This window comes from Galeopterus variegatus, unplaced genomic scaffold (assembly GCF_000696425.1).
Source record: "Galeopterus variegatus unplaced genomic scaffold, G_variegatus-3.0.2 Scaffold168, whole genome shotgun sequence".
Classification (NCBI taxonomy): Eukaryota; Metazoa; Chordata; class Mammalia; order Dermoptera; family Cynocephalidae; genus Galeopterus; species Galeopterus variegatus.
Genome location: NW_007726279.1, coordinates 625,304 through 640,454, shown reverse-complemented (window position 1 = coordinate 640,454; position 15,151 = coordinate 625,304). Strand labels below are relative to the sequence as shown.

General features: G+C 42.3%; 1 protein-coding gene across 1 annotated transcript; it reads right to left on the bottom strand.

The window, feature by feature from the left end:
- Positions 1 to 6,123: 6,123 nt before the first annotated feature.
- Positions 6,124 to 7,850, bottom strand: TMEM251 (transmembrane protein 251). The gene is made up of 2 exons (XM_008594914.1): positions 7,394 to 7,850; positions 6,124 to 6,944 (listed from the first exon to the last, which is right to left on the bottom strand). The coding sequence occupies exons 1-2, from the start codon at positions 7,489 to 7,491 to the stop codon at positions 6,533 to 6,535; spliced, it is 510 nt and encodes a 169-aa protein (XP_008593136.1). The 5' UTR covers positions 7,492 to 7,850; the 3' UTR covers positions 6,124 to 6,532.
- Between the last annotated feature and the right edge of the window lie 7,301 nt (positions 7,851 to 15,151).

Below are 15,151 nucleotides of genomic sequence, written 5' to 3'. Positions count from 1 at the left end.
AGGGGTTGTTTCTAAAACCGATGAGCCTGCCTTAACCTTGAAAAACTTGCCCTATAGTGAGTGCATTCTTTTTTTTTCTTTTTCAAGAGTGTATTATTTTCAAAGTATATAATGAATTCTACAATGTTGCTGTAACTATTCCAGTTCTCAGGTGAACTTTGGGATCAGAATTGTTCTATTTAAAGACATGACCCAGGAAACTGAATTCTAGATAGTAAGCTTCTATTCAAGTAGCTCACATTGGGACAGCAACAGGCTATTGGGATACAGTTTTAAATAGAAATTTGCGATGATGCCAGAAATTCTGTTGGGAATAGAAGTAACTTCTACAAACAGTAGTTTAAATGAGTGCTTTATGGACCCAAGATATTGCTTGAACACCAGAGTACTGGAATTGTGTGCTGTAGCTCTTAAGAGTCATGACACTTGGTGCATGTTAGGTGGTTTAGGAGACCAGAGAATTTCTCAAGGGCTCTAACTACCTCTTAAAACCTTGTTTGTGAATGTGTACTGTTTTCTCTGCATCAATAAGGAAAATTCCAAGACAACCAGTATCACAAGAACTGAGGTCAAGCGTTCAGATCCCCTAACAGGACAGCAGCCCAAACAAACAAGAACTGTTGGCAAAAATAGAGAGACTCATTTTAAATCTTGGCCTTGAAGAGAATATATCACTACATGCTGAAACCTAAGAGTTCAATAACTAACTAGGACATGTGACAGATTATGCTATGCACTTTTAATAAATATTAACCCTTTATTCTCTCTGGAGAACTAGATTGTTTTACAGTCTAGGGAGAAAAGTGGCAGCAAGAATTATTCATTCAATAAGTAATACAGGGCTGGTTAGTTAGCTCAGTTGGTTGGAGCACAACCTTATAACACCAAGGTCAAGGGTTGGGATTCCCATACCGGCCATCCGCCTAAATAAATAATTACTGAGGACCCACTATGTGCCAGGTACTGTTGGAGGCATGGGGCCTATGGCAGTGAACAGACAAAATCCCTGCCCTTATGGAATTTAGATTCTGACAGTCAAAATATATAACGTGATGATAAGTGCTGTGGAGAATAATTAAACAAGGAAGAAGAATGCTTAATTTTAAATAGGGTTGTCAGAGGCAGCCTCACTAAGGTGACATTTGAGCAAAGGGTTGAAGGTAATGGAGCAGGCCAGTGCTGAGCATCCAGGCAGAAGATACACTGAGTGCAGAGGCCCTGAATCAGAGTTTTTTGGCATGTTCAGGAATCATCAAGAAGACTAGTGTGGCTGAAGTAGAGTCAGGGGTGTAGAGAGTAGTAGAAAATTAAGTAAAGGTAAAGGGCAAGGCAAGGCCACTTATTTAGGACTTTGTATGCTGTGTTAAGGATTTTGGCTTTTATTCTGAGAAGGGAAGCTATAGGAGAATTTTTGAAAAGAATATTTTTATTTATTTATTTTTTGACCGGTAAGGGGATCATAACCTCTGGCTCGGTGTTGTCTGCACCACGCTCAGCCAGTTAGTGCACCGGCCATCCCCATATGGGATCCGAACCCACGGCCTCGGTGCTATCAGCACCACACTCTCCTGAGTGAGCCATGGGGCCAGCCCAGAATAACATTTTTAAAGGATGCCTCTGACCACTGGGTTAATAATAGACTTGTAGCCGGGGCTCAGGCAGATTTTGGTGGATGGAAAGAAGATTCACAGCTTGGTTTTGGAGAGGTTCAATTTCAAGCTCCTGGTAAGACATCTTAGTAAACCTATCAAATAGGTAGTTGGATATTCAAGTCTGGAGCTCAAGAGAGAGATGTAAGGTAGTGATGTAAAAAAAAAGTATCTAAATTGGGCAGTCTAATACATGGTAGCTACTTGCCACATGTGGCTATTTAAATTAATTAAAATTTAAAATTCAGTTCCTCAGTCACATTTGCTGCATTTCAAGAATTCCTTTCATGTGGCTAGTGGCTACTGATTTGGACAGCATAGATATAGAACATTTCCATCATTGCTACAGTTCTGTTGGACATTAATGGTCCAGAAGCCAACTGAAGAAAGTATCTCAAGGACATGGAGTGTCAAAAACTGCTAAAAAGTAATTTAAGGACTGAGACTTGACCATTGGATTTGGTTACATGTAAGTGACTGGGGACCTCTTGACAGGAGAGCAGTTTTGGTAGAGTGGAAGGCAAAAGCCTGACAGTAGTATATTCAGGACAAACTGGAGGACTTAAAATCAGAAAATATAGACAACTCTAAAGATTTGCATTTAAAACAGCTGGGTGAACTTACTGCAAAATATTTGTTGAAGCTGTTCTAAAGAAAAGCAACTCTCATGACTAACAGTTGAGGCTTTAGTAAATGGTTCATAAAAACCTCCATGGATCAATGAGTGATTCTCCCATAACAGAATCATTTGAAGAGCTTTTAAAACACAATTGCCGGGCCGGCCCGGTGGCGCACTGCTACAGTGCGGCGCTCCCACCAAGGGTTCAGATCCCACATACAGACCAGCCGCTCACTGGCTGAGCAAGGTGCGGGCGCAACACCGAGGGTTGCGATCCCGTTGCCGTTGCCGGTCACGAAAAAAGACAAAAAGGGAAAAAAAAAACAAACCACAATTGCCTAGGGTCCACCTCCAAAGATTGATATAATTAGTTGGGGAGGGACGCCGGCATTGTTTATATGTGAGAAGTTTTGCTTTCTTTTTTTGTTTATTTCCTTGAGTAGTTCTAATGTCCAGCCATAGGTCAAGACCCACTCACTGACTTAGACCAAAACATAAATACTAATGCATGACAAGTCCCAATCATGGTCCAAAATTATATGTAACTTGTTGGAGAATTTATAGTGATGGCACATATTTAATGTAAAATGACTCATGCAGTATTGTGGTAAGCTTTTCTGCCAGTGTTCTGGAGACTGAGAATGTTAAATTCATCAAGAAGGAAATTGACAGTAGATCTAAATAAAAAAGACTAACACTACCCATGATGAACAAGCATACTGATTTGATTATTTTGTGGGTGCAGTTACTCTCATAAGAGCACTTTATCTGATGATTCCAGTTCCCCCAAAGAATAGTTTTTTGTTAATTGCAAAAGTTCTGCAACAGAATCACATTCTAAATGTTAGAGATTCACATTTTTTACTTTTAAAATTGGCAGCATCTTTTTTTTTTTAATTTTATTTATTAATTTTGGGGTGGGGGGCAGCTGGCTAGTGTGGGGACCTAAACCCATGACCTTGGTAGTAGCATCTTTATTTTATTTTTTTTTAAAGATGACTGGTAAGGGGATCTTAACCCTTGACTTGGTGTTGTCAGCACCACACCCAACCAGTGAGCTAACTGGCCATCCCTATATAGGATCCAAACCCGGGGCCTTGGTGTTCTCAGCACCACACTCTCCCGAGTGAGCCACGGGCCGGCCCTTGTAGTAGCATCTTTAAAACTAGAAAATAAACGTGGTGACTAAAGCTCTACGAGTTAAATGTTTCTGCAGTTCAGTTATCTATTCCCTATACTGGCACTTTTGAAAAAATAAAAATATCTGGCATGTTTCAGTGAAAGACACTCAACGGGATTACTTAATTTTAGGTGTAATTGCAAATAAAATGACTTATTACATCATTGTGGAAGGGGCTGGCCAGTTAGCTGAGTTGGTTAGAGCACAGCCTTATAACACCAAGATCACAGGTTCAGATTCCCATTTGGCCAGTCGCAAAAAAAAAAAAATGTGGGAGATAGTTCCTTTTTTCTCATATCTGGAAGCAGATATTTACAAATTATGGCTCCTAGGATACTTGTCCCTTCCCTAAAATCCCTCAAGAACTTACTATATTTTCCATTCATATCGCTATATAATCCCGTATTCACTGTTTCTTGTGATGTGAATATGAAATAATCTATTATGTATACAGGTTTCTGACCCATTAGTTTCCACCTCCTCCTCAATCTAAGAGACTAAAAAAATATATTTCACCTTTCCCTCTATCCTACCAAAAGAATGCTTTGAACTATTAAATAGCCACAGACAACCAGTAATAATCTACAACTTGGATAAATAATTCCTAAATAATCAAAAAACAGATTAACCCTATAATCTGAAATTTAGTAATTAAACTTGGAAATACTATATTAATCCTACTCTGTATTTCTACTATCAAGGCAATATGAACTTGAAAGATAGAGGTGGACTGAACATTTACTTTCCACATCCCAAAATACTAGAATTTGAAGTATAAAAGACATAAAATCTACTTCAATAAAAAGGACTTACTACTTCACAAGTGGCAAACTCAGAAACCTTGCATTACATTAAGAATTTATAAAACAAAAAGTAATTGAAATAATTTTCTTGACTTCCAAAATATCACTGCCTCAAGACTAGTAAAACAGGAAACTGCCTCATGGTTTTTCTCAAATTAACCTTTTTTTTTTTTGAGAAGTAGTATAGTGGAATGATAAAGAGCTGGAGAACTGAAGCCAGACATCCTAGGTTCAAATCCTGGCTCTTCCTACTTACTTGCTGCATGCCCATGGACAAGTTATTAATTTCTATGTGCTTCAAGTTTCCTCTTCTATAAAATAGCACTATATCACAATACCTGTGTCATAGGACTATTGTGAAGAATGAATGTAAATCACTCAAAACCATGCCTGCTGCATGCACACTGAATACTCAAAACATGCAAGTGATTTGGTTATCTGACCCTCACAGAAACACAGGTATTTCAAATGGCTGCTCCTTTGAAGATTCAGTGTATTGTATCAAAAGATATATCATTTATGTAACTAGACCTTTGGAGGTAGTAAAAGAGATAGATAAGGTTAATTGGAGAAGGATTTGATCCTACTGCTTTTGAGTTACAAAGGTACCTGCTTTATACTTTAAGGAAAAGCTTGCTGTGGAACGCTCACACTTTCTGGTCAAGGTAATGCTTCTAGGCAACTTTCAGATTTCAGTAGCTCACACAAACTGAGAAAGTCCTTACTCAATAATACTGCCATTTCCATTCTTTGGCATGACTGGGCAGATAGTAACCCAGTGCTAAAACATTTGTCATTTGTGAGAAGTACTATAGTGCAGTAGTTAGGAACAGAGGCATCAGAATGCCTGGTTATAACATCTGGTCTGCTACTTACTAGCTGTGTGACCTTTGGCAAGTTACTTAACATCTCTACCTCAGTTTCCTTATTTGTAAAATCCAGATAATAATTGCCATCTCCTAGGGTTGTTGAAAGGATTACATGAGTTAATGAGTAAAGCTCTTAGAATAGGGCCAAACAAAATAAGCACCAAAAAATGTTATGATTATTATTAAAATAGTGTAAAATGTTTCCAGTATCAATGACATAACTGTATAAAAATATATGTTGATCTCATCGAGAAATGAAAAAAAATCTGTTTCCATTTTTTAGTTATTTGTATTGGTAGCAGACACGAGGTAGTACAAATGCAGAGGAGGAGGCACAAAGATCACATCTTCATGCAATTAGCCTATTGCCTGAAGACCTGACCCAGAGCCAGAAAAGAAAATCAGAAGGATGATGTCTTGGTAGTATCTTTTAGAGGGGTATCATGCATCTGATACAGACTGGACTAAATTCACTGCAGTATTTTCATTGAACACCTTGTTTCCATCTTCTATGTGTTAGTTATTTCTAGACGTTCAAACATTTCCTCTCTTCCCAATTAGCTTTTTAAAACTGGTAGCATTGGGCCGGCCCGGTGGCGCACTGCTACAGTGCGCCGCTTGGGAAGCGTGGCGGCACTCCCGCCGAGGGTTCGGATCCCACATACGGACCGGCCGCTCACTGGCTGAGTGAGGAGCGGGGGCAACGCCGAGGGTTGCGATCCCATTGCCGGTCCCGGTCCGGTGCGGGCGCGACACTGAGGGTTGCGATCCGTTGCCGGTCACGAAAATAGACAAAAAGACAAAAAAAAAAAAGAAACTGGTAGCATTAATGATTTAGCTAGACATTACCAACAGGAAGAACACATTCGGCTTATCAAGACAGCGATCACCTCCATAATTTTGTACCAATTCCTCATAAGCTGGTAGCAAGTAAGTATAAACAGTTGGCTTAGCTACAACATGAACTGGCATTTTAGTTTGAAGAATTCTGAAGCAAGCCAAGTAATTTTATAAAACTTAAATTTTATGACCATGTTTGGACCTTTTTACACAACACAATGGAAATGTTCATATTTTTTCCCCAGAGGAAAAATTTCTGAATCGCCACTATGTTGCACAGTAAAATAGAAATATGAGTTCAGGTACTTATTCAAGTTTCTAAAGAATGCAAATAACAAGACACAATTTTACTCCCCAAATCTGGAGTCATCAACATGATTTTGTAGTACTGTATCTCAGGCTTTACCTAAAAAGTCATTATTATTCAGATAAAGATAGTCCCCAGTCACATTTTTTAAAAAAGTCTCTGCCCCACCACAACTTCCTGAGATCTGTGAAGAAAACTGTAGTCTTGTGATCAGACTCCATATAGTACTGGCAGTTTTGTAATCTGGAAAAACCGGTGACTGATTTTACGTGTCAATCAGTTGTAGTCTGCTGATCTGATTAGAAGCCTTGACAAATGCCTGGTGGCGATTGCAAATAATTGCCAAGCATATGGGGATGATACAGTAGCCCACCGTTTTGGGATCAGCTCTTGTACAAGAATAAAGGAACAAAAACATCTGTAAGTAAGGTATCAGAAAAATAATTGTCCACAACCAAAAAGGCAGGGAGAGTAACCGAGCTTTCAAGGAGTGTGTCCATGTGGTTCCTTCAAGGGGCTCCTCAGGATGCTGTTGAATGTGTTCCAAGGCCAGCCTGTTGTAAGTCTCGTTGATTTCAAAAACATAGTAAAATGCTGCTGCACTTGCTAACAGATACAATCCCACTCCAATCCATCCCATCCGCTGACGGAAGTTCATCATTCTCCATGCTCTGTGCCTTCAAAAAAAAAAAAAAAAAAAAAATGCAGTTAGAGTCTAGTAATGCCACCACGACAACTATTCCAAATATACTCGTTTTATTTCCCACTAACACATTTATGATTTAAAGTAATTAAGTTACATTTATTAAGAAACGTAAACAACTTACAGGTGGTTTTATGTAATAGTTATGAGCAAGTAAAAGAACACTGGTTTTAGTATATACTGAGCTATACTTGTTATGTGAATGAATCCCAAAGAATAAATAAAAAATACAACCTGCTTAAACAGGTCCAATACACCTTCCCTTGTGAAACTGGAATTAAACTAGTTTCCTATGGGCCACTTCACTTTCACAGTTGAAAAACTCTCTGGCTAACAGTATTGCTTCAGACGTGAACACTAGCTTCTACAAGTCAAACCAACGTCGGAGCCCCCAAGTTAAGACAGTAACTCCTAAACACTTACAGTGGTCCTGAAAATCTTCCTGTTCCCACGGCAAGCGTTAAAGAGTCACTCAGTTCTGAATAATCGGGTGGCTTTGGCATTTCAGAGAGAGCCACCATAAAAGAAATCCCCTGGGTCACCCGGCTCGGAGAAAGGTGAGCGCTGCCAGCTTGGAGCAAACGCTAATTGTGATTAAGTACAGCGTGACTGCAGCCAGTCACGCGGCGGCCCGGCCCCTGTCGCTGCTGCAGGAGCCCCGTCTGAGTCACACGGCCCGGCCAGGAGGATCCCCAGCCACCGGGGCCTCCCTGGCAGCCGGCGCCGCCCCCTGCCTAGCTGCAGCGCTGGCCCACCGCGACCCGGGCTGCGCAGACGGTGCCAGGACCGGACCTCGCCGCCCTGCAGCGCCCGGAGCCCAGCGCCCGGCAGTCGCCGCCGACTGAGCCTGCAAAGCTAAGCAGCTCCTGGGTCTCACCTTCCTGTCCCTGGTGGCCCGCCCGCCCGCCGTCCCGGATGCCGCCCCAGTCGGGGCTTCCGGCTCGAGCCGGAAGCAAGCCCGCCCCGCCCCCGAAGGGCCCACCCCTCGTGACTTCCTGGTGTCCCGCCCCCGCGCCGCCTCCCTGAGCGAGCCCCTACAGCTACAGGTCAGACTCCAGCAGGGGCCGTGGCGGCGCCAGTGGGGCGCATCCGCCCGGGTGGGCTGCAGTCTGGGCCTAGAGACTGCGGCGCTCCGCGACCTTGACGTCTGGTGCCTCGCTCGCAACTCTGATCGCCCCATCACCCCACTCTGCGGAGGGCACCGCAGGGCCGGGGCCGTCTGGCATCGGTCGCCGTCGCTCCGCGCGCCGCCCGGGTGTCTGTCCGAGCCGAGGGAACCCGCCCTCCCGCGCCTCGTCGGCCGCCGGCTGACGGACGCAGGCAACGAACACTAGATAACGGTGAGGGGCAGCGGGCCCCGCGAGCGCTGGGGGCGGCCGAGGCCGGGGGCGGGAAAGATCGCTGCTGGCCGCGCAGCGCCGCAGTGTGGAGGCCCGGGAGCCGCCCCGGCCCGCTCCGGGTGCGCCCTGGACATCTAACTAACCTGACTGCTCTGTCCTCGCAGGCCGCTGGACCTCGGCATGTTGACGAGACTTATCTGGGGTACTGCGGAGAATTACTGTGAATTGCGGAGGGTTTCTGTGCCCTGGATGAATTAGAACTGAAATACGTTATTTATCGTTTATTATTATTGGGCACCATGACTCAGGCTTTTAGAAGTCTAGTGTAGGGGAGGGATATGAACCCTCGGAAAGCGCTGTTGATTGCCGGCATCTCCCAGACCTGCAGTGTGGCAGAAATCGAGGAGGCGCTGCAAGCTGCTTTAGCCCCCTTGGGGGAGTACAGACTGGGAGGATGTTCAGGAGGGACGAAAACAGGAATGTAGCCTTAACAGGGCTTACTGAGACTAGTCATTCTCTGTTCCCTAAGGAGATACCGGAGATACCAGGGAAAGAGGGTGTCTGGAGAGTGATCTTTAAGCCCCCTGATCCAGATAATGAATTTTTAAAGCAGATAAAATGAGCTTTTAGAGGAAGAGGGCATGACAGTGGGTGAATTGACCAGAGCTCTTGGGTATGGAAGTGACCCTTTTGACCTAGACCAGGACATGATCCCAGAAATGCAGGCCCCTATGTTGTCACAGGTATTAGGTGAGGCTCTTCAGCCTGCTCTTCAATACCTGAAATATCAAAAGCTGAGAGTATTCTCGGGCAGGGATCCTGCAGAACCAGAAGAAGAAGAATTTGGACCCTGGCTGTTTCATACTCCTCAAATGTTGAAGACATGTCAGGTGTCAGATGCAGAGAAAGGAAGGAGATTGCTAGAGAACTTTAGAGGCCCAGCAGTTGATGTTATTCGTGTCCTCAAGATAAACAATCCATTAATTACAGTCCTTGAATGCCTGCAGGCTCTTGAGCAGGTATTTGGGGTTATCAATAATCCTAGGGAGTTACAGGTCAAATATCTAAGCATTTACCAGAAGGATGAAGAAAAGTTGTCTGCTTATGTACTTACACTGGAGCCTTTGTTACAGAAACTGGTACAGAGAGGAACAGTTGAGAGAGATGTTGTGAATCAGGCCCACCTAGACCAAATCATTGCTGGGGCAGTCCACAGAACAGTTCACAGACAACTTGATCTGCCAGAGGATGGCCCAGCCCTTGGTTTATTGCAGTTACTGGCACTGATAAAGGAGAAAGAGGCAGCTGAGGAGGAGAAGACTCTTCTCCAGGCAGGATTAGAAGGGCAGTTCACCTGAATCTCAGGAAATTAGGAAGGAATATCTAGCAATGAGCAGAGCATGCTTATAGTCCAGCGATAGTAACCAGTCCCTACCTTGTGCTGCCAAGTAACTCATTTTTGTACAGTTCTCAATAGGAACACTTTATCATCTCTGTGCCTATTTAATACCTCCTAAATGGGTCATTGAATAGGAAGGATGTAGTTCTGCACTGGTATTTATCTATTTAAATTCACCCCTGTAGGTTCGGATCCTATATAAGGGATGGCTGGTTCGCTCACTGGCTGAGTGTGGTGCTGACAACACCAAGCCAAGGGTTAAGATCCCCTTACCTGTCATCTTTAAAAAAAAAAAATTCACCCCTGTAAATTTTTTATCATACAAAATTGTACAAAAGGTCTATCACTAGATGTATGTACATCCAGTGCATATGCTGACCAGATCTCATTGAGATATCAGCTTGTTTGGTAACAAGTGCAAGTGTAGCATGTCACATATGACCATGTTGTATCATGGAGAGTTTTTAGGTGTGTATTGCCCAACTGTTACCGTGAAGATCATGAGTTTAATATACTAAGTTACTTTCTGTGTAATCAAAAGACAGACTTGAATGCAGAGGTTGGTAAGTTTGCAACAGCCATATTTCTGATATATGTCATCAAAACATCTAGTTCTGAATACCATTTTCATGGTTGTTATAAAATTATAAGTGTAGACTTATAAAATAAAAGAATACTAATAAAATGACTTCTTTTATCTGTTTTGTTTATATCAGGGTTCCGAGAGATTTCATTTGAACAAAGAGTTCCTAAATCATGAATCTGAAAAACACTGAACTTAGACAGACTTAGTTCCTTGGACTCTTTCCTCTTGGTGCCCAGGGGGTGGGAAATTGTTTTCTAAGTGAGATTGCTGGAGGAACCTTCTACTAAAGCAGTACAACAGAATGAAACAAGGCAGTACACAGATTAACACAAGGAGTAGGTCCAGACATACCAGTTGTATTGAACTTGGAGGGAGAAAGAAAAGACGCGAACGGTGCGTGCCTCTCTGCATGGCAGACTGAACTAAAAAGTTGTTCTGCCTACTTTCTCATTGAATCCTCTTAAAAATCCTGCAATATAGGGCCGGCCCGTGGCTCACTCGGGAGAGTGCGGTGCTGATAACACCAAGGCCCCGGGTTCGGATCCCATATAGGGATGGCCGGTTCGCTCACTGGCTGAGCGTGGTGCTGACAACACCAAGTCAAGGGTTAAGATCCCCTTACCGGTCATCTTTTTAAAAAAAAAATCCTGCAATATAGGAAAACTCAGTTTCACACTCATTGAACACCACTAGGTGGTGATAAGTATTCAGGGTAGGCCACAAGGCCAATGAAGGAAAAAGGATTCTTATGTAAATGGTTTCACACCTGCCACCCTGGAGAAATTCCAGACTGGGGAATTTCTCGAGGCTTTTTGTGGAAGAATATTAAAGTATTCACTCAGTCTGGGGCAATGACTTCCTCTCTAGGTCCATGACACTTCTAGAATCTTCTAATTAGCTTGTCAGAGAGGCCTGGCCTTGGCAAATGCCCTGATCCCCGTCTCTACAAGTGAGAACACCCTTACTGATTCTACTTCACTCCCAGCCAGATCTTCTCACAAAATTGAAAACCAGGTCAAGTTGTGAAAGTCTCTTAAAGAAAATGAAATTTAGGTTCAAAGTACTATTTAGCTTTAGGTTTTCCACATACTGTCCTGCCTCTGCTGCCAGCCAACCTAACCCTGATTTTAGAGGTGTTAGTTTTCTTATGTGCACGAGGATTACCTTATAAATTGGGTGAGTATATTAAATAAATTAATGTGACTTTTTACTACACTTTATTAATCATTTATTAATTTGGTGTAAAGTAGGTTTGTAAATCACCACCCTAAAAGGTGAGCTGGGATTCAGAAAGCTGGGTTCTAAAATAATAGAATTTTGCAGGTGAGGTAAGTGAGATTCAGAGAAGTTGGTAGTGTGGTTTAGGGACACACAGTCTCACATGTGTTTCCAAATATTATCAGTATATCTTCTGATGAGTGTGCTAATTCCCTAACTAGATTCTATGCTCCCCTTGATATCAAGGTGTCTTATATCCCCATATAAGCCCTCACTTGCAAGGTAATAATTCTTAACTACTTAGTAACACTAATACCTTATTATATATAATAATAATAGCGATCATTTGTTAGCTCTTCCTGTGTGCCAGGCATGGTGCTAAGTGCTTTACATCTATTACCTTATTTAATTCTGATTAACACCCTTGTGGATATATATACCATATCTAATTTCAAATAAGGACACAGACATTTGAATAGGTGAAGTAGTTAGCCCAGGGTCATGCAGCTAGAGAGCTACCAAGATCTGTCTGGTTCCAGAGCCAGGACCTTAATCATTGTGCTAGATAACCTCTGAATTAGTCTGTTTTTGTTGCTTATAACAAAATACTTGAAACTGGGTGATTTTTAAAGAAAATGAAATTTATTGCTTGCAGTTTCCGAGGCTGGGAAGTCCAAAGTCCATTTGGAGGTGGCAACAGTGACCCGGGGGTCTCACATTTCAAGATGGTGGAAGCAGAGAGAGAGAGACTCTCCTCTCCTTTTAAAGCCCTCAGAACCACACCCCTGACCACCATTATTAGTCATTCACTACAGCACGGTCCTACAATCTAATCACCTCTTCAAGACCCCACCTTTCAATTACCATAATAGGATTTTCCACCTTTAACAGTTGCAGTGAGGATTAAGCTTCTAATATATGAATCTTGGGAGACAAAATTCAAGTTTCAATGAGTTTTGGAGGCACATAATTCAATCACTACAACTCCAAGATAGTTTGGCTCTGAACCAAACTAGCACCAGTTCAAGAGTAAGTATGAGTAAATGAATATAAGCATTGGTGAACCAACCCCTATCCATCACTACTCCTGTCTCCCTTCAAAAAAAGTAAAAATAAGGGCCGGCCCGGTGGCGCACTGCTACAGTGCGCCGCTTGAGAGCGCGGTGGCGCCTCCCGCCGAGAGTTCGGATCCCACATACAGACCGGTTCCCACTCACTGGCTGAGTGAGGTGCAGGCACGACACCGAGGGTTGCGATCCCGTTGCCGGTCCCAGTCCGGTGCGGGGGCGACACTGAGGGTTGTGATCCGTTGCCGGACATGAAAAAAGACAAAAAGGAAAAAAAAAAAGTAAAAATAATAATACAACCCAGCTTATGCTGCAGAAGAGACAACACTGTTAGCAACCACCCAGCAACTATTAACCCTCTTCCTCCCTTGTAACTAAGATTTGTTCACCCACTTTACAGAACCGTGAGTTTTAGAGGAAGCTAGCCTCTATCCCTGGTAGGGGGAGAGGGTGGTAAATCTTGATCAGTTTAATCTTGATTTAGTACCTATCGCCAAACTGCTTGTTTTAGGCATGGGCAAATAATGCAGTTCTATGGAGTGAAATATGAGCAACTATTTTTAAATCTATCTTTATGTGAGTATGGGCTCTGGTGCCACACTGCCTCAGTTCAGATTCCAGCTTCACCATTTGCTGACTCTCTGACCTTCGGCAAGTTTATTAACCCTTCCTGGACCTCAGTTTCATCAACTGAAAATGGGATAATAATGGTGCTTCCTCACAGGGTCATTGTGAGGACCAAATGAACTAATACATGTAAAGCGCTGTTACCTGGAATATAGTAAACACTTGATAAGTAGCTATTGTCTTCGTTCACCTTTGCTGTGTAATAAATTAACCCAAAATGGAGTGGCTGAAAACATCAGCGGTTCAACAGATATTATCTCCCAGTTTCTGTGGATCAGGAACCTGGGAGCAACGTAGCTGGACAGTTCTGACTCTCGCAGACTGAAGTAGAGGTGTGGGCCAGGGCTTCCGATCTCACCTACATGGGCCTCTCCACAGGGCTGCTTCAGGACATGGGGCTGATTTCCCCAGAAACAGGTGATCCAAGAGAGAGTGAGAGAGAATACCCAAAATGGAAGCCATGGTCTTTTCATAATCTTGTCTCAAAAGTGACATCCCATTACTATGTCATATAGAAACAGCTCAATAAACCCAGCCCATACTCAAGGGGAGGAAATTACAGTGGAGTGTGAATTTCAGGAGGTGAGAATCCCTGAGGAGCTATCCTAGAGGCTTTTTGTGACAGCTGTTATTATCATTTTTACATGTGCAGAGAACAAAACTACACTTATGTTAATTTTACTTCATATTTTACCCCTAAATGACAAAACTCCTCTATTAGAACTGTGTTAAAATTTTTAAAAAATCCTTCATTACATTCCTTGTCATTAATTTAGTGCTTTCATGTATCAGAGTAATAAACACAGGATTGTTTTTTGTCCATTCTAAAGGCTGCTACAGGCCCACTTAAGTTTTACAACCAGCATATGTTCACCTTCTTAGAGGACAGGCATAATTACTTCCTAAATTTCTCTCTGCTCCCAGCAGTAAATGCCCAGCTGCTTCTCAGTGTCCCTGACTCCCTTCTGATCTGCCCCCTCTCTTCCTTCTGAGTGCCCTTTAAGGGGAAGCAATAACCTACATGGCCCCTGACACTTCATGCCTTCTGGGGAGTGGAGAGACTTACCTTGTACCAGCTAGCTTCTGGCTTCTAAGAAAACATACCCTCAATACACAACAAAAGCTTTTAAAATGTGCATTCCTTTTATCTAATATATTCTGTATATAGAAATGTATCCCAAGAAACTAAATAAGGATGTCCACAGAGAATGGGCAAAAAGAGCTTTTCATTGCAATTTTTTTTATAATTGTGAAAAAATTAGAAACTATATAAATGCCCAATAATAAGCAATAGGTTGAGTAAATTGTACAACATCCAAAGGGCTAATAAACTGCAACCATTTAAAAAAATTGTATGGGTCGAAGCATGTGAAGTTGCTGTTTTTGTAGGTCAAAACTAGTTGAACTTCAGTAATTTCATATGGTTCAATTTAACAGAGGGATGTTTTTGGTATACAGATAAGTTTCTGACCTTTTATTGAGTGAAAAAAGCAAAGTGCAATGGCGTTTGTGGAACAATCTTATTTTTGTACTGACAAATACATATAAATATACTTGCTAAGAAAAAAGTGTGGAACAACATACACCAAAATGTTAACAAGAGTTATCTCTGAGTGACAGAATTATGGGCAATTTTATCCTTTTTTAAAAAAATGAACTTTCTGCTTTTTTCCAATGAATACATCCTATTTGTGTATTGTTTACAGATTCTTAAATATATGAAACAAAATAAACCATGAGAGAGAAATTACAAGAGATCAACCCTATGCTTTTATTTAAGGCATTAAGCAAAGCAGGGCCTAGGCAGGTTCTCTGTAGGGGGTAAGTATGCTAGTCCTTAAGGCTAGAGGGGATTCATCCTAGACCAGGAGAATGGCCCACCTGGGGACACTCAAAAGACTGTGGCTTTTCCTCTAAGTAACTGACCCCCATTTGAGCTTAGCT

What these genes read in the sequence shown, in the direction of transcription:
- TMEM251 (XM_008594914.1), bottom strand. Translation starts at nt 7,491, where the DNA reads ATGGTGGCTCTCTCTGAAATGCCAAAGCCACCCGATTATTCAGAACTG. An exon ending in GGAAGATTTTCAGGACCACT is followed by an intron (nt 6,945 to 7,393) that starts GTAAGTGTTTAG and finishes TTTTTTTTGAAG; the next exon opens with GCACAGAGCATGGAGAATGA.